At 40.7% G+C, this 27692-nt stretch overlaps 2 protein-coding genes across 3 annotated transcripts in view; one reads left to right on the plus strand and one right to left on the minus strand.

The window, feature by feature from the left end:
- LOC123758328 (pyrroline-5-carboxylate reductase 1) overlaps positions 1-17939 on the minus strand; it is a 39542-nt gene extending 21603 nt beyond the window's left edge. Inside the window, exon 1 of one of the 2 annotated variants that reach the window (XM_045742601.2) lies at positions 17736-17939. The gene's annotated coding sequence lies outside the window, so the exon portion shown is untranslated. The other variant, XM_069322659.1, reaches the window with a different exon arrangement.
- Positions 17940-22463: 4524 nt separating this feature from the next.
- LOC123758327 (aldo-keto reductase family 1 member A1) overlaps positions 22464-27692 on the plus strand; it is a 19677-nt gene continuing 14448 nt past the window's right edge. The window contains exons 1-3 of the mRNA XM_045742600.2: positions 22464-22622; positions 25106-25273; positions 27208-27325. Coding sequence (XP_045598556.1) covers positions 22548-22622; positions 25106-25273; positions 27208-27325 — 361 coding nt within the window. The 5' untranslated portion in view covers positions 22464-22547. The remainder of the gene's footprint in view (positions 22623-25105; positions 25274-27207; positions 27326-27692) is intronic.

Raw genomic sequence — 27692 nt, forward strand, 5'->3', positions numbered from 1 at the left:
AACCACACCCTAGAAGATGAAGAGACGACGACGTTTCGATCATTGCGTGTCACAATCGTTATTTTCAGTGTCATTTGAAATGACTGTCATTTTCGATTGTCACAATCGACTTGATAATGGTCCAGGACGGACCGAAACGTCGTCGTCTCTTCATTTTCCAGTGTGTGGTCTGGTCTTCAAGCTGTCAGCTCCTCTAGCTGGGACAACACGTTTACTTTACCTATTATTGTCTACAGGAAACGGAAGGGAATGATCAGGGGAAAGTGCCAAGCCATTACGACTATATAGCACTTGGAAGGGGTCAGGATAAGGATTTGGAATATGACTTGTGAAGGAATAGTGCCCAACCACATGGACGGTCGGGGGATTGAACGCCGACCTGCATGAATCGAGACCGTCGCTCTACCGGCCAGCCTAAGTGATTGGGCTGTGAAGTCTAGCTCTTTATGTCCAGTCTACTAGGCCTGTACCTGTCACGTTTTAGATTAACTATCTGACGTTCAAATTCTTTGTCGAATCTGGCCTTAAAATTGTGGATGGAGGTGGTTTCCACAACTTCTTCTTTTACAGCATTCCACTTGTTAACTACCTGTAAAGGGTACGAGCACTTCCTTACTCCCCCCCCCCTCGCCCCTCTTCGGCTCAATTGCGTTTCCAGCTTCCACCTGTGTCTTGTCCTACTTTCTCTCAATCTGAAGAGGCTATCCTTGTCCACCTTTATCTGTTCCCTCGGTATCTTGTATGTTGTGATCGTATCCCCTGTTTCTTCTATCGTCTAGGGTTGTGAGATTTAGTTCCATTAGCCTATCCGCGTAGGTTAATTCTTTTAGGTCTTAGCATTAATCTTATTGCAAACCTTTGTACTTTTTCAATTTTGTTTTTATGCTTAACGAGGTGCGAATTCCATGCCGGTGATGCATATTCCAGTATTGATCTAACAAATGTTGTGTACATTGCTTTGAAGGAGTCCTGATTCAGGTTTCTAAACGATGTTCTTGTAATTTGACAGCGTCCCATATGCAGCCGATGTTGTCCTATTTATGTGTGTCTCCGGTGTAAGTGTTGGAGTTATAGCCACTCCCAGATCCTTCTCTCTTTCTCTTTCCTGTAGCTGCCTTCCCCTTATGGTGTAAGTGCCTTCTGGTCTCCTCTCTTCCTTTATTTAGCTATCAGATAATGACAGATTTTATGCTAAGATTTAAAAAAAGCTCAAACTTGGATGATGCAGACTAGGTATGTCAGTGTTGACCTGTACTGTGGAGAAATGCCAGACAGATCACTGGAACATTATCTAACACAGTGCACAGTTAGAAACCCATTAAAATTTCAACTTAGATTCAACAGAGCAGAAGTTGTTAAACACATATGGCAAAATCTTACTGAAGCGACCATACGAGTCATAAATACTCATACTCTGCCGAAGTAAAACAGAAACAAGCAACACTTAGTGGGCCAGCCAGAGGCTTAGGGCCCGCGCAGGAATATCCCTGCTAAAAAAAAGAAAAACAAAAAAGTGTTGACCTGTGAACTTGTGTACCTGCATGTACTCCCACTGGCGGCCACTATAGCCTCGCCTCACTGCAGAAAGCTCGGCTATCGAACCAGGGACCATTGTAAACCGACTGCACATTATTGACAAATAATACCAAATACGTTAACAGTAAATCGAGGTACACAACGTATACAGATTAGCGGCTCGAAACCGGGTTTATATCGTTAATTGGTAGGTAGTTGTGTGTGTATGGGTCTAGACTGTATATATTGTATATATTGTTCAAGGTACTGACTGCTATGCGAATACCGAAACCCACGGTAAGCGGCCAAAACATGTACTCCAGCAGTATATACCGGCTTGTCAGCCGCTGTATACTGCTGATTTGTAATGAGTAAACCAAGTGGTGGTGGAGTGTCTGGTGTGGGCTTGGTGGAGGGGTGAAGGGCGTCAAGACGGCGCCCGGCTTGCTAACCGACCCCGAACTTGTAATTAGACTGCGCCGTGTATCATTCATTCTCACTCCCTGCTTGCATGCTCTCGGCTATTGTCAAGTCTGCTCGAAGCTGTTCATGCTCTTTGATCTATAATTTTATTATATAGTTATGTATTTTTGCATCACCAAGTTCGAAGTAGTTTCAGTGTTTTGGGATGCTTTTGTGTTGTAAAACTGTCACGAGTGGCGTGAGGGATTGTGTGCTTTGCTGATTAAGGAGACAGCAGTGAGCGACTCGCAAATCATCTCCTCTGACCGGGTTCGATACCTGGGCGTCTATCCTTAAATGTGCTTCCCATATTTTTTTAACACAGGCGCGTGCATATGACGTCTGACTCTGCAGCTTAGGCTTCCCCTTCCCGTGACTTGTGTTAATTAAGTCACTTGCAATGACTGGTTGAACCAGTCGTAGGTCCTCCTTATTTTGGATTTTGCCAGCAGTTAGGTGACGCTACAAAACTAAATCACTTGACTAACTTACATTAATCTGAGACTTCTTGGATTAGGATACTAAAAATGTTGACAATAATAGGCTATAAGGTCAACATAGGCAAAAATACGATTTGTATATAATCTGTGCTACAGTTAGGATAGTCAGTATATTTTACGGATAGGCTTAAGGGGTGAGAGTGATGGTGGATGGGTTAATTTGTGGATGGGCGAATGTGGTGGTGGTAAGTTAATCTATTACGCGCTTAAGGCCTTCACCTACACTTAAAATAGCATAAAAAAAGGAAATGAATAAGGTATGGGGAAAGAGTAAGTCAGTAAGGCAGGCAATTTTAGCCTATAGTGGTTTATGGGTCAAGGTTTCGTCTCATCGTCCAGGTTCCTCTCCTACCACCATAAACACACTCAGTCTGCGTCTCTACCATCCTCATTATTTATTGCCTCATATATTATGTATTTAATTTGGCATCCCTCAATACTGGCTACCGCCAGTACCTTCCACCACAACCCTTCACTATCCTTCACTGGCCCCTACACTCCCCCCTACCTCAACAACCACACATCGCCAGACACCCCACATAGCATCCCCCCTTCCGTCTATAAACACCTGGCGAAGGCTTGGGAGAAAAGTACCACAAATAAACCAACCTGACGCCTCTCAAAGAAGGAACTTTACTCTGTTTATGGGCTCAAGGCCCGGGCGGCCAGGGGTAAGAATATTTCTGTACGGTATGGATAGTCAAGGACGGTAACCCTTTCACATAGAGACGGAATTTGGACCATCTCGCTTATTTAACTCTGCTCCCTTCGAAACTCGGCCTCTTCATGTGTATGTCTAGGTATATCAGAAAACACTCAGGTAAGGAATAAACATTTGGTAATTACAGAAAGAGAGGTATGTGGAGCTTGCAAAATGGAACACATACATGAACATGAGGAACGTGTGAATGTTTCCCGTATCCACCCTGTCCACCTCTACCATTGGAAAAAACATACACACACAAGTGGCAAACATAAACGAGTTTTGAAAACTGAGTGTGAATAATTTAGGACACCATAGTGTGCGTCCGACCAGTCCCACAATATGTACCACCGGCAGTAAATCCCCATCTTGTGATTCCCCCAATTTGTGAATCCCCCACCTTGTGAATTTCCCCTCATGTGAATCCCCCACTTTGTGAGTCCCCCACATTCTGAATTTTCCCCCTTGTGAATCCCCTACCTAGTGAATCTCCCACCTTGTGTAATTCCCCTCCCCTTTGTGAATCCCCCACCATGTAAATCCTCAACTTGTGAAATAAAATGCAGTGGGTATGGGATTAATTGAATTTAAGTTCTTTTAAACGTTTTTGCTATTATTTTCTTTAAACAAAAACCAGTAAATAACTATTAAATGTTACTAATAGAACTCATACACAGAGAAATTACATTAACGTGATATATCAATGAACAACTCCAACAGGAGCAATGATGAGTGAAGCCTAACCGGGGTTTCCCACAATTCCCCCCATGCACTTGGGCTCTTCTCAACCAGTAAGTAATTCTACCTCTGACGCAAGCTACTTCAGTACCTTGCAATGATTTCAGAGCTCAAAGTCTCCACGGCCTGGTCCTCGACCAGGCCTCTTATACACACAGAGAAATCATATTTGATTTCTCTGTGTATTGAAGGAGGGTCGTCAGAGGTAGCATTACTGGTTGACAGAGCCCGAGTGCATTGGGGAATTGTGGGAAACCCTGGTTCCCCTAAGGGGAGAATTTAAATCATAATCTTTTTAAAGTTAAAATTTGAATGTCTTCCAGACTAGTTTTAAATTTACCCTACGCATAGCCTAAGCTAATATCCTACGCATATAGCTTAAGTTAATATCCTATGCATAGCCTAAGTTAATAACTTACGCATAGCCTAAGATAATATGATTATGTTCATTTTTTTTCTACGTACTCTGTCTTCTTTCCAAGTCTCTGTGTCTTTATCCATCTGTTCTTTCCCTATTCTCTGCTACTGTTACTGTCATTCTTTCTCTTCCTTCTCTCTTTTTTCCCTTCTCTCTTCTTTTTTCCTCTTCTCTCTTCGTCCCCCTCGCCTCTTCCCCCCCCCCCACAGATAACTTCGTCAACAATCCATCACGATTTCGACAGCTTCTCGGAAGTATAAATTTGAGAAGGTTAATTGTTTCCCAGGACGGCGGGCCCTTTATGTGTCCCAAATTGCCAGAAGGAATTGCCTAATATCGATTTTGTACAATAAAGTCTTCCTGTAACTCTTGATTGCTCCTACGGAATATTCCTTTGAGCCAGTGTGTATTAAATGTATATAAATGTGTTTGTGTGTAATTATCTAAGTATAATTACCTAAGTGCAGTTACAGGATGAGAGCTACGCTCGTGGTGTCCCGTCTTCCCAGCACTCTTTGTCATATAACGCTTTGAAACTACTGACGGCTTTGGCCTCCACCACCTTCTCACCTAACTTGCTCCAACCGTCTACCGCTCAACAAAAGTAAACTTTCTAGTGTTTTCACCATTGATGATTGATAATGATTAAGCCACCCAAGAGGTGGCACGGGCATGAATAGCCCGTAATTTTCGCCATTTTGGTTCCTTAGCTTTATGCTCTTTTGTTCTTGAAGTTGCAGGTTTCAAGAATGCCTCTTTGTGTCAATTTTCTCGATTCATGTTACAATTTTTTATATAGTGATCATATTTCCTCTTTTTCTTCTCTCTTTTCCATCCTTTGCAATTTTAGGACCTTGTAGCTGTTGTTTCTGTTCCGAAAGCCATATAATTGCATGTCTTTGCACATTATCCAATTTATTGACGTGCTTCTTGAGATATGGGCACCATGCAACCGCTCCATATTTTAATTTTATTTTTGCAAATATCTCGAACAATTTCTTTAGTATTTCATGGCCGCTTCATTGACATTTATTAAACAGTTTGAACTGCGAAGTACTACGAGGTTGTTTATAATAACCTTGGGTTGTAAAGTTTCCAATCTCGTTAACTATTTAATAAATGCTAAAATAAGCTGCCATGATTGAGGAAAGATGTACAGGTTTCGTAATTGGTTGCCTAAATGCTTTGATGGAGCCTGGCCCTCAGTAAATATTCAAATAAAATTCCTCCAGAAATAATTTTCGATTCCTTCCAAACTTTTTTTAATGCTGTTCTATCTTCATTCCACGTTCCAGAGTTATTCAAGACGGTCAAAATTATAATTACGAAACCCTATAAGAATAAGAGACACCCTGTGAGACACACACGGGAGACATCTCCCGTTACGCAAGGTGCAGTCGCACCTCCACAGATCTCCAGTATCAGCTCTTGATACTGGTAATGGCTCAAAAGGGCCACCACTTACGGGCTATTCATGCCCGTGCCACCTTTTGGGTGGCTTAATCTTCATCAATCTTCATCAATATGTGAGACACATCTAGCTGCTTAGCATCTTAAGGCGACTGGAAACAAAATTGAAAGCTGTTATCTAATAAAATACTTTATGGAATATCACTCATATGTATAGCGAATATCAATATGGTTTTAGTTATCTGCTTTCAACGCAACATAAGCATCTCAGTTGATGCTGTCGAAAGTATAAGAATTCGAAATGAATTATTACTCAAAGTTTCCAGAGACGAGAACAAAGTTTTTGTTTACAGCCTCTGACACGAAGGAATAATACTCAGAAACTTGTCCTACCAGAACCTCACATTGTTATGGTTAAGACACTACGGGCTCACTATAGCCCGTGTTACTTGGAACTTTTTGTTCCAGGTAGCGAATCTTTAATTAACAACAATAACAGCTATGGTTAATATTGTAGTATAAAACATAGACAAATTAAACCACTATTTAACAGGAAGACCGTAGAGTCCTTCTTCTCTACAGTAGGTGTCAGGAACGTGCCTGAACCTCGTTCACTCTGACTATCGGGGATCGAACGTAAACCCTGCAAGAAGAGAGTTCGTCTTTTAGACGCACTCTCTTGACGTTGGGAAACCATAGGAGAACGGGCTGGGAGCAGCCCGTTCTCCTAAAGTTTCCCAACGTCAAGATCTCTCAATTGACCAGTCTAATGGAATTGACGTTTTTTTTGTATAACAAACAGCAAATTATATATAACATTTTGATGTCCATATATCGCATTAGCGGCCGATCGTATATAAAACTGGACTGCCACTCCGGTGGCTCGAGGTTCGATTCCTTCAAGGGGAGCATGGGATGACTATTGTAAATATGATACTGACGACAGATCAGTTTCAATTCACATATTACAGGGAGGCAAAAATAAGGACTTTTTTCCCGCGATTCTACTTTTAATATCGTATTTACTTCTACTATATTCTATGCTTTTTGCACGATACCTCATATAGAAGAGAGTTCTTCAAACTTTGTTAATGTTGCTAGCGTGATGTTATATGTAAAGAAGCAGCTCCAGTATGGAGTCCATACTTTGTCAAGCATAAGACGAAACTGGAGAAGGTTCAAAGGTATGCAACCAAACTAGTCCCAGAACTGAGAGGTATGAGTTACGAGGAAAGGCTGCGTGAATTACACCTCACGTCGCTGGAATTCAGAAGATTCGGGGAGACATGATAACAACATACAAAATTATCATGGGAATATATAGGGTAGATAAGGACATAATTTAGCACGGGTGGTAATCACACAAAGGGAGACACAGGTGGAAGCTGAGTACCCAAATGAGCCACAGAGACATTAGAAAGAACTTTTTCAGTGTCAAAGTAGTTTAATAAAATGGAATGTATTAGTAAGTGATGTGGTGGAGGCTGACTTCATCCACAGTTTCAAATGTAAATATGATAGAGGCCAATAAGCTCAGGAACCTGTACACCAGTAATTGAGGGTTGAGAGGCGGGTCTAAAGAACCGAAGGTCAACCCCCACAAGCACAACTAGGTGAGTACACACATTCATAATTTCAAAAGTAGATTTGATAGAAAAAAATAGGCTGGGATTTATTGCATTAGAGAACCGGCGGATGGAAAAACGGGGTCCAAGAACTGAACCTCTATCCTTCAGGCCCCTGTATATAATTAGGCGAGTACAAGGACTCCAAATATCCACGTGCTGCTTTTGACACCTTCGATCCAGACCTTGGGGCATGACTCTCGCTTATGCATTATTAAAACCAATGTTGGTATTACCCTCACCTGTGTATTGACGTGTGCGTTCAGTCTGTTTCGTTATACATCACTGTATGTCGCGCGCTGATTCACGCAATATACACACCACTCGGTGTAGCTCGCTTTTCAGAGTACTGAGCGTTTAAGTTAGTCCTGGATTATATTCATGACTAAAGTATAGTTGCTAGGTGGTCAGTAAGGTTGTGGTGTTGCCTTAATAACCTTCCACGGGTTGATAGCGTTAAGCCCAACACCAAACAATCGGCTGTTGCTAGCGCCCATCCGAATGCAACTCACACCGCACGTAACACAGTTTGGATTATAAAACATGCTTAATCTAATCTTAACTCCTCACAGCCACTGTAGCCATACGTGACAATTGTACCCCTGACAGCCACTGCAGCCATACGTGACAACTGTACCCCTGACAGCCACTGCAGCCATACGTGACACCTGTACCCCTGACAGCCACTGCAGCCATACGTGACAACTGTACTCCTGACAGCCACTGCAGCCAACGTGACATCCATACCACTGCAGGGAAGCCCACCTTTCCTACTAATCCCGCAAGGAATAATGACCAGGTTTATAATGATGATCCAGGCGGGGGTCACGCGACAAGACATGCCCCGCGGGTATTAAGGCCGGTCACCATCGCCATCCATGTCTTAAATCATCCTGCTGGGGGTGTCGATGTCGATCTTTGGCGCCTATTAGTCCGATGAGACACGGCCACACACGCCCGTGCACACACGCACGACAAACCGTACACAAAACACCTTCATCCATCTCCGTGGCTTGAACTGCATTATAGGAATCAATCGACCAGGCTGTGTTGACTTCCGCGCTCTAGTTCATATATATATGTATATATATATGAACATATATATGAAAATATCAAAATATATGTATATATATATATGAACTTATTATCATATATATATATATTAGAAATTACATGCGATCACCATATATTGGAACTTAGTTCAAACAAGCTGACAGGAAGAGCCTCGCCACCTCTGCCTAAGGCGTACAAATCACTCTTTTCTTTTTTAAAATTCGTCCTCTACGCCTTCCCTTCGTCCCTTCCCTTGAGCTCTGAGCACCACCGCTGTTCTCTGAGCACCACCGCTGTTCTCTGAGCACCACCGCTGTTCTCTGAGCATCACCGCTGTTCTCTGAGCATCACCGCTGTTCTCTGAGCATCACCGCTGTTCTCTGAGCACCACCGCGGTTCTCTGAGCACCACCGCTGTTCTCTGAGCACCACCGCTGTTCTCTGAGCACCACCGCTGTTCTCTGAGCACCACCACTGTTCTCTGAGCACTCTGAGCACCACCGCTGTTCTACCTCATCACAACCCTGCATGATAGCATGACCACCAGCACCTGCGGCCCCTGAGAGCGAGAGAGAGATGGTCTTGCGAGCGATAACGGTTTTGATGTGGTAAAAGCTTGCAAATTTGTATGCTATTGCCTCGATGTGAGGAAAGCATTGGAACCCTAATATATACATTTGTCGACTAACTTATATTTGACATTATTGAGCATATTTTTGTCACTTGTCAGTATTTCTAAACTGGTCTCGTAGTGTTATTTATTACTAGCGCGTCTAGAACGCTGATTATTTCTCATTACTATTATCATACAACCTATTTTTTTTTACACAGGTGAGTACAGGAACGGAAGACCTCTGACTCCCGTTAGCAGATTCATGGTAAGCCATAACCACTAGTTTTTACCTCGAGCACAACCCAATCATCGTTTAATTAACAACCATGTACCCAATTACTGCTGGGTGAATAGAGGCGAACGGTTAAGGGGATGACATCTAGTAAATTCTCCACGACTAGGGCTCGAACCCAAGACCTAATCACTCGTGCGGATGAAGTATTACCACTACGCCACCAGCGACTGCTTATTGAATAGGAAAAAGGGTTAAATATATAATCTCCTGCGGTTCTTTATTACGTTTTTCTTAAATTGGAAAGAAATTTGTAATATTAAATCATCAGTTTCAGTGGGATTGGCACGATTTCCCCGTGTCATTGGGGAAACAAATATACAGACATTAATAGGACACATTACATAAACAAATTTGACTCCCGCCCGCTATCAGCAAGTCATCAGTAATTTACTGAACGGAAAATTAGTAAGTAAAATCAGGGTGAGAGGTATGTACGAAGGCGTACCCCGCCTCTCAGTGAAAATATACTGACAATTTACTTTAATCCTGAATTAGTTTCAGGAACAAAAAATACTTCATAATTGATCAGTAAACTATTGTTGTGGTCTGAATAAACGCTTCCGTGGATGATAGGCATAAAACCCAACGCCAAATCCAACAAATAATAATAATCAGAGGAGCAATAAACACAACCTGTGTTTAATCATTTGTGGTTTTTAAGAAGAAGAACACGAGTGAAAAATAGTGGGAGATAAAAGTGTGTAGTGTAGACAATTCGCAGGGACGTAATGGTGGCGTGTAAACTTCTGGGGCATGAGAATAGTGGCTCGGAGAACCACAGTCTGTTATGTTCCATTGCTGGTAGAGGAGGTATACACTTAAAAACTTTTACTAAGGCACTCACACTCAAGCACATATTCACACACATACACATACTCACATATTCACACACATACTTCTTTCACACGTGTGAAAGCCTGAGTGCCCATGTGTGTGTGTGTACATTTGTTTATAATCTAGGATTCTTGAAAGATTTTGAAGCAAAAATATTACATGGAGAATCAGCGGTATTGATGAAACTGCAACGTATTTCATTGAAACCATATTCCATTGGTCCAAACAAGTGAGCCCGCTGAAACAGTAGCCTATCTATATTGCTGCTCCACTGGACTATATTAAGGAGTTTTGTCAGGTTAAGTTTAATTAAATTCAACTCGGCGCAACTTAAATGCGAAAGACCTTAACTTAAAATTTGTTTTATTCATGTAAATATCACTCATTCAAATCTAATATCGTGAAATTTGGTTCGAATCTCTATGAAAGCAGAATTTTGTAAGCTTAATGTTTTTTTTTTAATAATTTACAAGCATGGTTTTTTCGATTGGTTAAAAAGAGTAGAACATCTGCTTGCACTGTTCGACTTTCAAAACTGAAATATGTAAACAATGTAATATTTACTGAGGTATAACCTTGTTGGATGGTAAATGAACAAATGCACCTAACATTGGTATAAGTGTAGTACAATAGTCTACGAGCTCGATTCCCCCGCACTTTTCATTCCACCTAGCAGTAAAAGGTACCCGGAAATGAGGACATTGTGTGGGGCTGCATCCTAGGTAAGGTCTGCACCTCGACCTAGGGGAAGACCTCGAAACAAGCCTAAGTACATGTTTTCTGTCCCCGACAACGAGAATTATATGGTTCCAAAACACCGCAAGTTCCAGGACGCCGAAGGACAGCAGTTCCAGGACACTGAAGGACAGCAGTTCCAGGACACCGAAGGACAGCATTTCTAGGACGAAGAAGAACTGCAGTTCCAGGACGCCGAAGGACAGCACTTCCAGGACATTCAAAAACAGCAGTTCTAGGACGCCAAAGAACCGCAATTCCAGGACCTTAAAGAACCGCAGTTAAAGGACGCCAAAGTACTGCAGTTCAAGGATGTTAATAAACCGCATTTCCAGGACGCCAAAGAACTGCAGTTCTTGGACGCCAAAGAACCGCAGTTCTAGGACGCCAAAGAACTGCAGTTCTAGGACACCAAAGAACTGCAGTTCTAGGACACCAAAGAACTGCAGTTCTAGGACGCCAAAGAACCGCAGCTCTAGAACGCCAAAGAACCGCAGTTCCAGGACGCCGAAGAACCGCATTTTCCAGGGCGCCAAAGAACTGCAGTTCCAAGACGCCGAAGAACTGCAATTCAGGGACGAGGAAGAACCAAAATTCCAGAATGCAGAAGTATTGCAGTTCCAAGGACAACGTAGAGTCGCAGTTACCAAGACGCTGAAAGAATCACAGTTCCAGGAACTCCTAAGAAATGAAGTGTTAATGTTGGCGAAAAATTAAAACTAGACAAAGGCGGCACTTTCTACAGAAAGAAGAACTTGCTTACTTTATTTAAGTCCTACACTGATCCAATGGTTATATACGATTCTTCTCCATTTGATTTGTTAATCTTTTTTTTTTTAAATGTGTACATTCATGTAGCAGTTTTAATAGCTGTGCAGATTGTGGGTTAAAATTTAAAAAGTATGAGCTTTTAGAAGCATTAGGCTGGGAACAGCGGCGCCACAAATATTTAATTTTAGGGGAGGCGTAGCAAGTACATCAAAGCTATTATTATTTTATATTGGTTTCGTATTTGCGTCAATCAATTATAAATCGTTGGGGGGGTTATTAAAACACATCGCTGTCCAACAAACAAGTATACTTTAGTCTTGAATATAATTCAAAACTAAAGTAAGCACTCAATTAATATACATTAATAAATAGTAGTATAACTATGTATATTTGTGTATTTGTGAGAGCATATACTTAGATGACCTTGGCGTTGAGCTTAAAGCTTATCAACCATAAGAGCTTACTGACCTGCTAGAAACTATACTTAAGGCTTAATTTAGAAGTAACGTAAACTTAAGTGCATATACACTGATAAATGGGGGTATATATATATATATATATATATATATATATATATATATATATATATATATATATATATATATATATATATATATATATATATATATATATATATATATACATATATATATATATATATATATATATATATATATATATACATATATATATATATACATATATATATATATATATATATATATATATATATATATATATATATATATATATATATATATATATACATATTAACCGATATTAACTGGTCTATAAAATATTTTTCTTTTGGGACAGGACTGGTAATGATATTGTCGATAAATATTGTTAATGTATTTATAAATGTATTCAATCATTGATTAGTTTTCTCGCCACTACAGAGGCCCAAAAATCCGGTAAGAATGAAAAAGATGATAAAAACTGAATAGAGAGAGTTTATAGGCGAGTGTACCCTGCAACATGACCGGAGGGTCCTCTTATATCATGGTTGATTACCTGTCCCCACACACCACGCCCACATCCCGCCCATACACCACGCCCACATCAACCCCACACTCCGATATATATATATATATATATATATATATATATATATATATATATATATATATATATATATATATATATATATATATATATAAACATGATAGATATCAATTGAGGCTGGCAATACTACAAAACACCTCAATGTTTTGAGAATGAGCTGTTTTAATAATCACTGTAAGATTTAATTATAAACATCGCCAAAGAGCAGTGACACACGACATAAACATTGCTCAAACATGGCGGAGTTGTATACCCAAATTCACCTCAGACTCATGACGGAATGGTTCAGGGTCACGGGCCCTTGACCCGCTAGACGACGCTAGTGTCTCAGTGGCGGATGTGTGTAGCTCACTGGCACTCGCCTGGCTCAGATTAGCCATACTATTTACCTATCAGTACGAAATGACGGATAAGACATAGAAGGTCTAGTTCTTCATGCCCTGCCTGCTAATCTTGTTGTACCTGTTGCGTTATAATTTAATTATTCTGACGTTCGAATTTTTCGTCAAGTCTGGCCTTAAGGTTGTGGATGGAGGTGGCTTCTACAACTTCTTTCAGTACCTTCCACCTATGGACTAACCATAAAGGGCGCGAGAAATAACTTATATTGCCGATGTCTCTGTATATCTTGCGGCATACGTAAATCTGTGTATCTATGTATTTACGTATGTAGGTTAGCTTAGAGCATTTCAAAAGCACTGAATCACCTTCTGTGGTTGATTGTTCAATAAACCCCTGAACTATATGTTTAACACATCTCTCACCCTGTCCATGGAGGACAGAAGAAAATGTATATATGCTGGTTAGCATTGTAAATGTGTGGCCACGTCTGTGGTAGAAAATAATAATAAAAAACCTACCTGCGCTCTGTTCCTAATATCTAGCAACCCTGTTCTCCACACACACTTCCTCTCCACCTTCACCTCCTCAGTTCTCCTCACTCTCTCTTATCACTCATCCTTCTCTATTCGCTTCACCCTCTTTCTGCCCCTTTCGCCCCCAAGTGCTTACACCTTCCCCACCACAGGACCCCGGCACCTAAGGCTCTACTCCTAGTCCCAGTGGCGACATCTTCAGCAATATTCGTAACACTGAGCAAGACGAAGAGGTTGCCACGCCCCTGGAGCTCAGTCGTCAGAGTCGTCGTTTGTGCTCACTATATACCTCATTAGAATCATCGTGGGGCTCCCTTTACACGGTGAGAATTGTCGTGAAGCTCTTGATATCCAGACAGAATTGCCTTGGTGCTTGTTAAACCTCATTAAAAGCTTGCTAAACCTAGCTAAATTATTTTAGAACTCATTACACCTCGTTAGAAATTATAGGAGGCATTATCGTGACTGTTGAATTATTATATATAATTAGAATGATTGAAAATCATTTTGCGGTAATGGAGTGGGTTGAACCCGCGTACTGGTGATTTCCAGACACCTGCCTTAACCGACTCAGCCATGATGGTACAAAAGGCGATGAACCCGGAACTTCACTGAATTCACTGGAAGGTTCTGGAGGCCCCAACCCAGAGCCCAACCATGATGCTAGACAGTATTCAGGGCTAAAGTCTTCTTGCCGGTTGGTCAGAATCCAATGATGGTGACCTTGATAACCTGCCAAACTAGCGATATATATACAATATACACCAAGATGTGTACCCCGCTTCTCAGTGTATATATATGATGAGCATTTGCGGTTGCCTTAATAACGTTGCGGAGATTGATAAACCAAACTAAGGGGAAATACACAAGGAAAAGATACACCAAGAGACATACTCTACACCTCGCTGTATATACACAGTCTACTTTAGTTGTAAAGTACGCTCAAGACTAAAGTATACTCTCTGGATGGATAGGAATAACCTTCCAGAGGTTAAGTCGAAACTCAAGAAAGGAGTATAACAGACTATACATCTATTCATCTTTTTATATACAAATGTCTGGCTGTAAAAATTAGGCCAGACGTTTGGGCCTAGACTCGCCTAACTTTCCATGTGGAATAGTCTAGGGTGCAGGACAAACATAGGCTGGTCGGGGTAGGCGTAAGTCAAATTCTTTAAAAAATATTAGCATTTATAGCCCCCCCCCCCCCCCCACCAATATATGATTTTCATAAAAGTCACGTTTGAAATATTTGGTGTGTTTCTCATAAAGGTTTTAGTGATGCAATAATATATTTTCTGAAAGACCCATACAGTTGTTTGGGCTTCTAAATTAAAAACAAGTCTGAGAAATGGAGAGAGGGGGGGGGGGAAGTGGGAGGACGAGGCGAGGTATGAAAGGGGGGGGGACAAGTGTAGGGAGATGGAGGCAAAGGGGAGATAGGGGGAAGAGACCCGGGCGCAGCCGGGTTCCCCTATATATATATATATATATATATATATATATATATATATATATATATATATATATATATATATATATAGAGAGAGAGAGAGAGAGAGAGAGAGAGAGAGAGAGAGAGAGAGAGAGAGAGAGAGAGAGAGAGAGAGAGAGAGAGAGAGAGAGAGAGAGAGAGAAGGGGGAGGGGAGGGAGATGTGGGTGGGAAGAAGGGGGAAAGGGAGAGGAAAAGAAGAGGGGGGTTGAATTCGGGGTGGGGTGTGGCGGGGTGGAGAAACAGACCATCCAGGCCACCGCAGAGTAACCTTCCTGGCATTCATCTATGCAGATACGAAACATTACGAAGTGGTCGGGTGTGTTTGTGATATGCAAATTGTATTTGGAAAGGCTGAGCCCAAGATCTGATGATCGGTCCTATTTGCATTTTCCGTAGAAAGAGATTTCACCACCACTGTTACCTACAGCTGCAGCGCGCTTGGAGACAGTGCGCCTCTGCTGTGCCTGACTAACACGAATATCACCCTCTAATTAGGCTAAACTAACCCAAACTATAACTAGGCTATTGATATAAATTAACAATCTCTGTAACTAGATCAGTAATGCTGCAGCGTGCCTAAGCAAACGGATATTAATGTATCTGCAAACTTTGCAACACCGCTCACAGGCGGGGTGCATAATAAATTACGCTAATCTTGCAGAAACTCAAGAAACAGAACAGCATTCCTTAAGACCTCAGCCACCACTGCAGTGGACTACTGTACACACACTGTGCCCAATGCTTGAGCGCCTCGTACATGGATCAATACGTAGGCTGCAGACACGGAAGCAAGCATGATCTGGACCAGCAACGCACTAGGAAGTAATCAAAGAACAAGACGAACATCTCACCTCAATAAATCAAAAGCTCATGTCAGTTGTAATGGGGAGGATGGAAATGGGATGTGAAAATAGACATGTAATGTGTAGTGGCAAATAATGGGAAAATAGACATGACACAGGAATGGAAAATAACATGTGATGGATTAAAGGGGGTTATTTATTTAATTATAAATGTAAAGGAGAGTGCAAATAAGACATGAAATGGGGAAGTATGTTCAATGTATGTTAAAAGGCGAAGAAAATAATAAAATGTTGACAGGACCAAATAAAATAATATGAATGAACATGCACAATGAAAAATGTAATTTCACTTAGAGAATTATGCAAATATTGATATATTTAAAATCAATGAACAAATCACAATTATTGAGATTTGTTCAAATCACAATTCATAATATTTCTGGCTTAAAGTTGTGAATGGAATTGGCTTCAACGTCTTCAGTGCATTCCACTTGGCAGATTGGATCCACGTAATGTACACAACTTATGTCCCGGGAGAGAGTTGTGTGATAGGGAAGCAGGACATTGCCTCAAGAATTACCGTTTTGACCAAATGTAATTGAGAAGCCTAATGTATTATCTGATAAACCTTCTGTATTATCTGATCGGACTCACAAAATGTGCGAACCAGGTTTCCTTTGATGGAAAGATGACCTCCTTCCACCCCCAAGAGAAAACAAGATTGTTGGACACATACCACAGCCAATTATATCAATAGAAAGTCAATTTGAGATTGTTTAGGTAGGCTGCCATCAGTAGCCAACATAAACAGCGCTGTAAATGCCCGAGAGTTTTAAATTGTAGAATGTGGGCCAGTAACGAGGACTGATGTTAGAAAGATTTGAACACCTGATTAGTGAGTAAGGTCTGCCACCTTGGCTCTGGCCCTTATGAAATATTTCGAAAAGTTTAACACTAGAGAAAGAGAAGAACAAGCGGAGATACAGACAGAATCTGGGGTCACTTTGAGCCAAGACTCGAAGAGCAGGATGTGTCGGCGCTTTCCCTTACCTATCACATTACATTAAACCTAGACATCACACTAAGCTAGGCATCACATTAAACCTAGGCATCATATTAAACCTAGACATCACATTAAACCACTAAACCTAGGCATCACACTGTAACAATGGCACAGTACATAGAATAACAATATAGCAGTGGAACATGTCTGGGCATGGCAACAACCACTCTATCATGACGTCTAACAGATAACAATAGCTGAATCTAACAACAACCTAAATATCACACAGACTAATATAAACCCTACTTCTGATACAACAAAAATAGAGCAGTAAAACAGAAAGACATATTACAGATATACAAACAGATTCCACACAGGTGAAATAGTATAGAATTAGTAGTCTAAAATTATGTAATATCATGTGGTCCAAAAGTAATATAGCCCTTTTGTTCCAAAAAATTATATAGTGGCCTTAAGTAATATATAGTTCCAGTGGTTCAAAAATTATTTACCTCCGATGGTGTAAATATGATGTAATCCCCATTCGTCTCACAATTCTTTTGATCAAGTGAACCCATAACCCTAAATAAAATAGGAAATGTCAATTAGCTGTCTACTCCAGTTTACCTGCAAGGCTTCTCGTTGTTTGTTGGTGAAAACTCAAAAACACACACACAGACACATCTCGGATTACTGACCTCAATTCCTTCAGCACAAAATTCAATCTTCTCGTTTTCCTGGCGATATTAAAGCACTTATGTGGTCAAATTCAATTATACACAGAATTATTTATTTAATGGTATATTTGGCATAACCATTTACCTTATTATATCTGTACAATTCCTGATGTACTAATGTCATTCACTGCATCAAAAATCCTAAAATAAAGAAACGTTCGCGAAGCACTCATCAACTACGTATCTTTGTCTGACTTGATGTTATCAGTGCGTTGACGTCTGTGTTTATAAACATAAGCACGTGCGCGGTCGCTCCTAAAGGCTAGCACCGTCCGCCCCCTTACAACTCTATCCGGGGACTGCCAGTGACTGAAGACTCCGCGCTACTTATAGATGTGGAGGGAGGGGAGACTATACAGACTTTGTCTTCGCAGGGAAATGGTGGCAGGAAACGCGTAGAGAGGAGAAGTATTTCCTGAGGTTATTAATCTTTCAATGTTATTATTACATATTGGTTACTGCAATTATTACAACTCCTAAGTATTTTTTTTACTATTTTCTGTAATTTAGTTATTATATATTAATATAATCTTAATTATATATTTATATATTATTTTCAGTCTTAATTTTTTATTCGTGATATTTAAATGCCATTATTATTGCTATTAAACAAATTTTGTCATCATTATTATAACAAAAATATGCATGGTGTCGTAAATGAATTTTCATTTACTGACACAGTGATTATGGGCTTAGTCAAGGACCAATTTCATATAGCAGTATTTCACTATATTATGTCACTCTAATGTATTTTGGAGATAAACTAACCGATTTATGAAACTATTAGAAAGGGTACCCAGCAGTGCAGGGGTTAGTCTGCCTCTTCCCCATCCCCTATTCTACCCCTCTTCTTCCCCTCCCCCCCCCCTAACCCCCCCCCCTCATCCCCTCTTGGCCCCCCCCCCCCTTTTGTCCTCCCCTTCCTCCACACCTCCAATCTCTCTCCCCTTTCTCTCGGAAAATTTATTATTAACTACCAAAATAATATGGACTGTTATCCCCCCTTCCCAAATCTCCCCCATCCCCCTTGTCCCTCCCTACTCTTATCCCCATTACGCTTCACCCCCTCTTTCCCTTCTCTCAGAAAATATAATAGAAAGCAATGAAACTACTGCATGAGTCTCTCAAGGAAATATTTTGATACTCGAAAAACTCTTTGGCAATACAACCAATATATCAAACTTGAGTAGACTTGAATCCATGAAAAATGGATTGTGGGTGTCAGTAATTACAAATATTTTTTAAAGAATTTATCTTAGGCCACTCTGAGCAGCCTATGTCCATCCCGTACCCTGGGCCATTTCCCCTACAAAGTTGTGCCAGGCTAGCCCCAAGCATCTGGCCTCCAACGTTGGACAGACATTTTCTCTTATAGTAACAAATATATTTTGCACGTTAATAAAATATTTAAACAACTGTATGGGTGTAAATTATATTATGACAAAAACTCCACATTAATCGCATGGCATATTTCACACTTAACTTCACATGAGAGACTCCATGGAATAGGTCTAGGGTGTTTATCTTTGCTAATATTTCTTAAAGCGTTTAAATTACATTTATTCTGGTCAGCTTATATCTATCCCGTACCCCAGACCATTCCCCCAGCAAATTTTGGTGAGACTAGTACAAAGCATCTGGCCTCCCACTTTGGACAGACATTCTCTTATATATATATATATATATATATATATATATATATATATATATATATATATATATATATATATATATATATATATATATATATATATATAGTGTTAATCGCCTAGAAAGAGACGTTGTTGTCTTGCCTATATACTGAGATCTTTGGGGCTGACAGTCCCCAAGTGGGGATGTGACGACGTTGGTTTGTTTCAAGGCGTTCTGTTTGGTGTCTGGAGAGTTCTTCATGAGTAGGTTGGCCGTTTTCTTGTTTTTGTAGTAAATTGTTAATTGTATCTTCTGATTTGTGTCTGTGAGGATAACGTTCCTATTAATAATAGGAAGCAATAAAAATGAAATGAGGCACAAGTATCTCAAGGAAATGTATAAATATGCCGGAAATTAATTAGATCAAATCTACACTGATTGGTCATCTAATCCTGTCAATGGCAGGGCTGGTGCAGCATACACTCTAATTAGGAAATAATGCCTTTCAACGCGGAAATGATGAAAAAGCACATCTTGAAAACTATGCCTCTTCAACGCAAGCAGAGCTAACTGCCATTGTTATGGCTTCAAGATTCCTTGAACGAAACACTAATGGCGCATTGATCGGCACTGATTCAAAAGCAGCACTACAAAGCCTTAGTAAAAATCGGGCAGAAACTCTTGCGATATTCGCTGAAATCAAGAGAGTTGTGAGAGTACTAACCAATCAGGGAAGAGTCGTCAAATTTCTGTGGATCCCCTCCCATGTTGGAATATATGGGAATGACCGAGCAGATGTGCTGGCTGCTGAAGGAGACCATATTGAGTACCTCAAACCCAAGACTCTTCTACAAATTAGAAGTATTGTCAAGTAACATCACCGTGACAAGGTAACTGAGGGTAGACGAACAAATCAGTGAATCTGGACGCTAGTACAATATGGTTGCAGTTGGCAATCCCAATCATTACGGACGAAGAGGAGGTGGCCGCGGGAGGGAATCAGTACTAGCAAGAATTCGTCTTGGATATACTTATCTATGGAATTTCGGAATGGAACCAACAGTTGATCAGCAGAGTTGCAGAATCTGTGATGATAGTAACGGACATCGCCTTGACCACTACCTGAGGGAATGTGAACATCTAAGAGTAATTAGAAATATGTGTAGAATAATAAACCCCACATTGTTTGAATTCGGAAAATACTATTTGTCAAATATAGGTACTGTTCTTAAAAGATTCCCCCATTTTGCGCCTGCAAGATAACGTAAGATTTGAAGGGTTGACAAATGTTGATCTTCTTGTTTGAGAAGTTGTTCACTTAAGACAGTTAAGCAACTACCAGCTATTTCTGGGTACAAGTGACAGGATGAACAACCCAGCGGGTTTTCTTCCTATTGGGGGTGTTGTACACGCTGCTATGGCGATATGTCCACTGACAAGATGAGTGGCGCTTCCCCATAAACTCGCTCTTCGGGTCAAAATAAAAAAAAAAAAAATAAAAATAAACAACGAACACGGAGCGTGTCTGCAGAGGGGAGCCATGGGTGACTAACCCATCTCTGGTGTAACCCAGCTGGACTGCTGACATTGTGTAAACAGTGCGCTCTACCTCGGGAGGCATAGCAGCTCGGTCACTGGGGATGAAATATACACAGACACAGCTGTAAGCACACCTGAAGTTAACCTAGTGAAAGTCATCAGGCATCAGAGAAGGAGCATGGGGTTAGTTTCATGTTGACTTTCGATCTATAAAATTCTAGAGGATTATTAAGGAAACCATAATAGCTTACTAACTAGTAAAACTGTTTTACTCTTTCCTGAATGTAGTCTGGCATTGAATCAACCCCTCAATGCAATGTGGCATAGAATCAACCCAGCCTCCTGAAATGATAGTACCTATAGTAACTATTTGGTCTAAGTACCAATATATAGTGATGGTCCGCCAGTAAACCAATTTTTATACTTTCTATAAAGTCCGGAAAAATAAAGTTAAAGACCAAACTTAAATATTCCTAGGCTTCGCTAGAATACCACATCTATTTACTATATATACTAGGCCTAAAATTCCTAGGAGAGGTTTGACCAAATAATACAAAAGTCAACTTTCTGATAGTCCATCACTTCGTTTCTATATTTTTCGACCAAATACTTACTGAAAATACTATAATTTTAGTAGGATGGGGCTACATTGAATATATTTGCTCTTATTCTCGTTTCCTAGCACTCTCATATACCCGTGTATATGTCTGTGTGCGTCCCTTTTCTCTCCCTCTTTCACTGTATCTCTCTCTTTCTCTTTTTCACTCTCCACTCTCTCGTCTATAAATATCTCTGGGGTTTACACTACCTGTTGATGTAGCTGTGACCAAATGTAAACCGTCGGCGGAGTTATCCCCACACGCTCAAAAATAATGTACCTTACTGAAAAATAATGGGAATTAAAGGATGACTTTCTTGCAAATGTTCAGCATATGTCAACATATTTAATCCAACCTCCCCCTCCCCCCCCAAAAAAAAATGAAATTGTTGCTAATTATTCATTTTTTCTTTTGTTATAGGGAACAAACCCCACTCTGTTATTTGTATCTTATAAGCGATTGGTTTGCCACAACTGGAACAAGACGTGACAAAATATGTTGTCTGTCTGGCCTCCAACTGTGAACATTATCGCTTATAGATATCTCTATAAATAAGAGAAAATGTCTGTCCAATTTATGTTGCGAAATTCAAAATTTCAAATCTTCGGATGTTTGCCTTACTTTGAACCTAACCCTCTGGAGGGTTATTAAGGCCACAATAAACGCTAATTGTACAACCAGCAAGTATATTTTAGCCTTAAACTTAGAAGTAAAGCAAACTCAGTGTATCTCCACCGAGAACAGGGGTACACATCTTGACAGGGTTGCCGTCAAGGCCACAGAGGACACCATCACACCCACAGTAGTGTTATTGAGAGCTGCTAGGCCATGAGAGAGGCATTTAGCGGGCCGCGGACAAGACAACAACAACACTAACAATCAAAATCAAGACACTAACAAATATGTCCATACACCAGTGCTCAGAATTAGCATCAAAATTGTATTTATATGCCACCAGCATCTTATTCCCTCAGAATGTTTCTTAGTCATCTTTGTCTCTCCTTCCAAAGATATACGGTGTCCTGCTGACCGAAGTGGCCTGAGGGGGTAGTTGATATTCAAGATTTCGTCAGTAGTATCCCGCCGCAGGCACGAGAGGAGGTGTGTTGCTCCCGCTGCTCCTCAAGATGTCGACTAAGGCGCTAACAATCACTATGGCAGATGGGAGGAAGATGCCGGCTGTGGGACTCGGCACCTGGATGGTAAGGCTTGCCTCTCACTGGGCGACATACAATTGTAATTAATAATAATAATTCAGTTTCTCAGGGACAGGCAGCCTGTGTATGTGCATACGTTATGGTTATATGCCCCCCCCCTTCTCCCCTTCCGCTCAAAATTGATGTAATGACTTTCCTCAGGATGCAACCCAACAACAGTTGACTAACTGCCCGGGTACCTATTTACTGCTAGGCCAACGGAGGCATTAAGTGATAGGAAACGTGCCCAACGATTTTTGTTTCGCCCGGGATTCGAACCGGGGATTCCCGATTGTGAGTCTAGAAGGAACCCAACTGTAATACCGAGATACTGAAAAAGCACTTGGATCACCTAGTGTGGTGAGTGCTGGGTACCTCACTGCACTATGTGTAGGAGAATAGACCTCTAACCCTGTCTTATGTGAGACAGACGAGAATGTATGTATTGTATGATGGTTACCATTGTAAAAGCACTATAATCACCTGTGGTTGAGTACTCAATAACTCACTACACTATATGACGTCTTAACATATCTCTAACTCAGGTTATGGAGGACAAGAAAATGTATATATGATGGTTACTCTATATAAAAAATAAAATACTATTGTAACTGTGTGGTCACGTCTGTAGTGGAAAATAAACTAAAACAAACTGGTTGTGAGAATCTCTAAACTTCGACAGGTAAGCCTAAGATTAGGTTTCCATGGTGACCTGGCCAGTACGGGTATTACCTATTCCGAAGCATATTATCACAGCCTGGCTGATTAGATATCCACAGTAGAATGTAGTTCCTTCTTGAAATCATAAACACTAACGGCTCAAACAATATTGCTTACTTTTGTTGGTAAAATTGTTGAAGATCCATAGACCTAGGATATTTAACATTATTTGTATTACCATAAATGTTTTTACAAATTATAGACTCACTGGACTATAACTCCGCCCTTTGAAACACCACGTCCCTCTGGTGGAGAGGTTGTGTGCTCAACTACCAGAGGGCAGTTGAATATTCCATGTAAAGCCCTTTCTCTGATCAATAGATAGGAGAGAGACTCAGTGTGTTTCATCTTCTAGAATTCGGCCTTGTAGTTCGGCTTGAAAAATACAAAGCCGTATCCCCTTTAGTTTTACCTGATAAAGTCACCAAGAATCTTATGTCTGTCAATCCCTATACATTTTTTTAAATCCACACCCGCCCCCTTATCGTTAATTTCACCATTCAATCCTTAAACGTTTTCCTGGTGTATAGTTTGGATCTTCTCAATTATTGACTGATTTTCAAGTTACCTCGATCACTTACCTTTTCAGAAGAAATGATTGAGTTCTGTGCATTATGATATTCCTGGTGTGAACCCCATCATTCCCTCATGGTTTTGGTTTTGTATGCCAGCCCTTAATTCTAAATTTTCTTGCCCGCCTGAATCATGCGCGCTTGCACAATATACTCACTACGCCTAGTCTAATGGGTTCGTCCTTTCCACATACTCTTTTAGGGTTGTCGATATATTGACTGTAAACAAATCATTTACGGCCTCAGGCAATCTGTTCCTCCATGTGCAGAGTGTGTAGTTGACCAAACATATGACCAAAATATGTAGACCAAACCACACACATTCTAGTTGGTGGTTTATTCAACATATTCCTACAAGTCTCCGTGAACCGAAGAGTCTGACTCATTCTTCCAGCCTATCTTGCTTAGGCTAAAGCCACACATATATTACCGATGCCGTTTTCTCTTAGATGTCTTGGTTCTACTCAAACTCCTGTCAGGGATTTGCGTCCTTTTATGGAGGGTTGTATTTTACTGATATTTGTTCCCCATTCTCTCCCATTATATTGGTGCCAGTCATGTTGCTCTCTCACTCTTTCTAGCAGACGTTTAAGAATACCATACAGATAGTATTGAATTACATGCTGCTTATATACCTATCTTGTTGGACCTTATGGCTCACAACCTATAGGAGGTTATTAGGCTAAAGCGCCCTTCTTGATATAAACGTATGGTTATTCTAACCTATGAATCACTTTTTCTCATATAAACTATATTAAAAAAAGTGTAACAGGTTCAACTTTGCCGTATTTTGCTTTGATGTTCCTTTATACCCAACCAGCAGGAGTATTTTAGCCCTAAACATATTCTAGGACTGAAGTAAATTTTCAGTGTGTCTTCACCGAGAAGCGAGGTACAGCTGGATTTTGTTGGATTTCTAGGTATAGTACTGCTCTTAGGCTGCTCAAAGGCAATCCAAGGTAATAATCAACTCTCTCTTTAATAGCACATACCCTGGCTAACTCGTCAATTCTATCAAATATTTGGAGACCAATATGGGATGGGATCTATAGGAAACTGACCCCTGATACCATATTTGGTGATTTGGCTCAATACGTTCCTTCAAACAAAAGCACGTCATAATTGTCTTGTGGAGTTGTATACTAATTAATACTATACTAAATTAAGAGCATAACTAGCACATTCCTCCTGCGCCAGGCCCGAGACGAGGAGATGCGGGCGGCGCTGACCGTGGCCCTGGAGTGTGGCTATCGCCATGTTGACACAGCCTATTACTACCAGAACGAGAAGGTGATTGGCCAGGTGCTTCATGAGTGGCTCTCCAGCGGCAAGGTCACCAGAGAGGAGCTCTTCATCACCACTAAGGTCAGCCGCGTCAATGCTCATTTGCATATTTTCAGTAAATTAAGGTTAGCTTTTGACTTCGTATAAAATGCCAAAGATAAAATTGAAAACTTGTGCATGGTACTCGGGAAACAAAAATATATAATGAGGGCCACGTTGATCAAATAATAAAAACAAATATTTGTAATTGTAAAAACATAGGCTACACAAGCGAATATTATTAAGTTGATTTTTAAGTAAGGAACAAAGCAAACTTTTAAGTCATATACCCACATTCACAGCGCTTCTGACAAGTCTCTGCTAAACCCGGCTATTTTGTACATCAATACATATAGGCTATACATTTTTATATGTAATCCCTCACGCCTCTTACTCCCCCATCCCCCTACCTTCTCCACCTCCATGTCAGTGTGCAGTAAATGCCCATAGACAAAAATTACATTTTCAAACATATTATATACATAACGCGAGCAAACACGGCCAGTATACACACATACCACGAGTAAACACTACCAGCACACATACGTACCACGAGCAAACAATGCCAGCACACATACATACCACGAGCAAACACTGCCAGCACACATACATACCACGAGCAAACACTGCCAGCACACATACATACCACGAGCAAACACTGCCAGTAGACACACATACCACGAGCAAACTCTGCCAGTATACACACATACCACGAGCAAACACTGCCAGTATACACACATACCACGAGCAAACACTGCTAGTATACACACATACCACGAGCAAACACTGCTAGCACAAATACGTACCACGAGCAAACACTGCCAGTATACACACATACCACGAGCAAATACTGCCAGTACTCACACATACCTCGAGCAAACTCTGGTAGCACACATACACATGCCACGGGCAAGCACTGTCTGCACACATATGAAACAAGCAGACCCTACTAAAACACCAGCCCGTCCTCCAAACAAAGACCCAAAAGTGATTCCATCCACCCGCCAACCCTCTGTTTATGAATGAAAAGCGGTTTACACACAACTCACAACTGTTGACGTTCGAACACTTCCGGAACAAGTGCTTCACTGACGAATTTTGTTCGAACCACAACGCTGTAAATGCGTCACCCACCAACCCGTCCTCGACTCAAGTCCATTACATCCAGCGGTCGACCCCACAGACGCATTCATAATTTTAACATGCTCTTAATTCAAAACAGATTTTTTTTCAAATATAAATTAATATTATAATATATTAGTATATTGTGCATATATAGGCATAGGTTAGGTTAGGTTAGGTGTTTAGGTTCTGTTGGCGATTATTTGTATTTGTAGTACGTGGGTGAAGCATTTACAGCGTTGTGGTTCGAACAAAATTCGTCAGCGAAGTACTTGTTCCGGAAGTGTTCGAACGTCATCAGTTGTGAGTCGTTTGTAAACCGTTTTTCATTCATAAATTTGGTATTTTTCATTTGGCGGGTGCATGGAATCACTTCTGGGTCTTTGTTTGGAGGACGGGCTTCACCCACGTACTACAAATACAAATAATCGCCAACAGAACCTAAACACCTAACCTAACCTATGCCTATATATGCACAATATACTAATATATTACAATATTAATTTATATTTGAGAAAATTTATATTTTGAATGAAGAGCATGTTAAAATTTATGAATGCGTCTGTGGGGTCGACCGCTGGGTGTAATGGACTTGAGTGGAGGACGGGTTGCAAAACACATACCAAGAGCAAATTGTTCCATCACACATACACACAATGAACACTCTTAATAAACCTCCACTAGTTAACAACTTTATTTACTTCTGGGATGATGTCTTGTGTTGAAGTTTCTAAAGTGACATTAGATACGTCACCCTGCGTGAATGCATTGAGATGTACACAGCACTTGTAGTACTGTGTACATCTCAGTACCTATGGGTACTGAGTTACCTATCTTTTCATTCAACCTGACAGCTTCCAGAAATAGGGAACCGAGCGAGTGACGTCCCTAAGTTCCTGACGAAGTCACTGGAGCAGCTGCAGCTGACCTATGTTGATCTCTACCTCGTCCACTCACCCTACGGCTACCTGGGTGAGTCTCAGTCGCGTTATGGCTTTCATGTTCCCATTATTAGTGGCGAGCGCTGCCCTCCCCCCTGGTGACCATTTTTGGTACCTTGAACAATGCAACCCGTTCTCGCACTTGCTTATAATCAATAACTTGCTTATGAATAAGTGCATATGTGACATACTAATTTATTGTGAATATTTGATATTTGAGTTTACCTTGAAAAACTGAATAGAAAACCACAACCTAACTACAATGACGGTGCAAGGAGCCCGCGGGGTCGCACATATACTTGGAAACTAGACGGTATTGGTTCTATCTTGCAGACGAGTAGTCATAATAATGTGGCTGAAGATAATGGAGACGCGACGACGTTTCGGTCCATGCTGGA

This window comes from Procambarus clarkii, chromosome 11, assembly GCF_040958095.1.
Source record: "Procambarus clarkii isolate CNS0578487 chromosome 11, FALCON_Pclarkii_2.0, whole genome shotgun sequence".
In the NCBI taxonomy this organism is placed as follows: domain Eukaryota; kingdom Metazoa; phylum Arthropoda; class Malacostraca; order Decapoda; family Cambaridae; genus Procambarus; species Procambarus clarkii.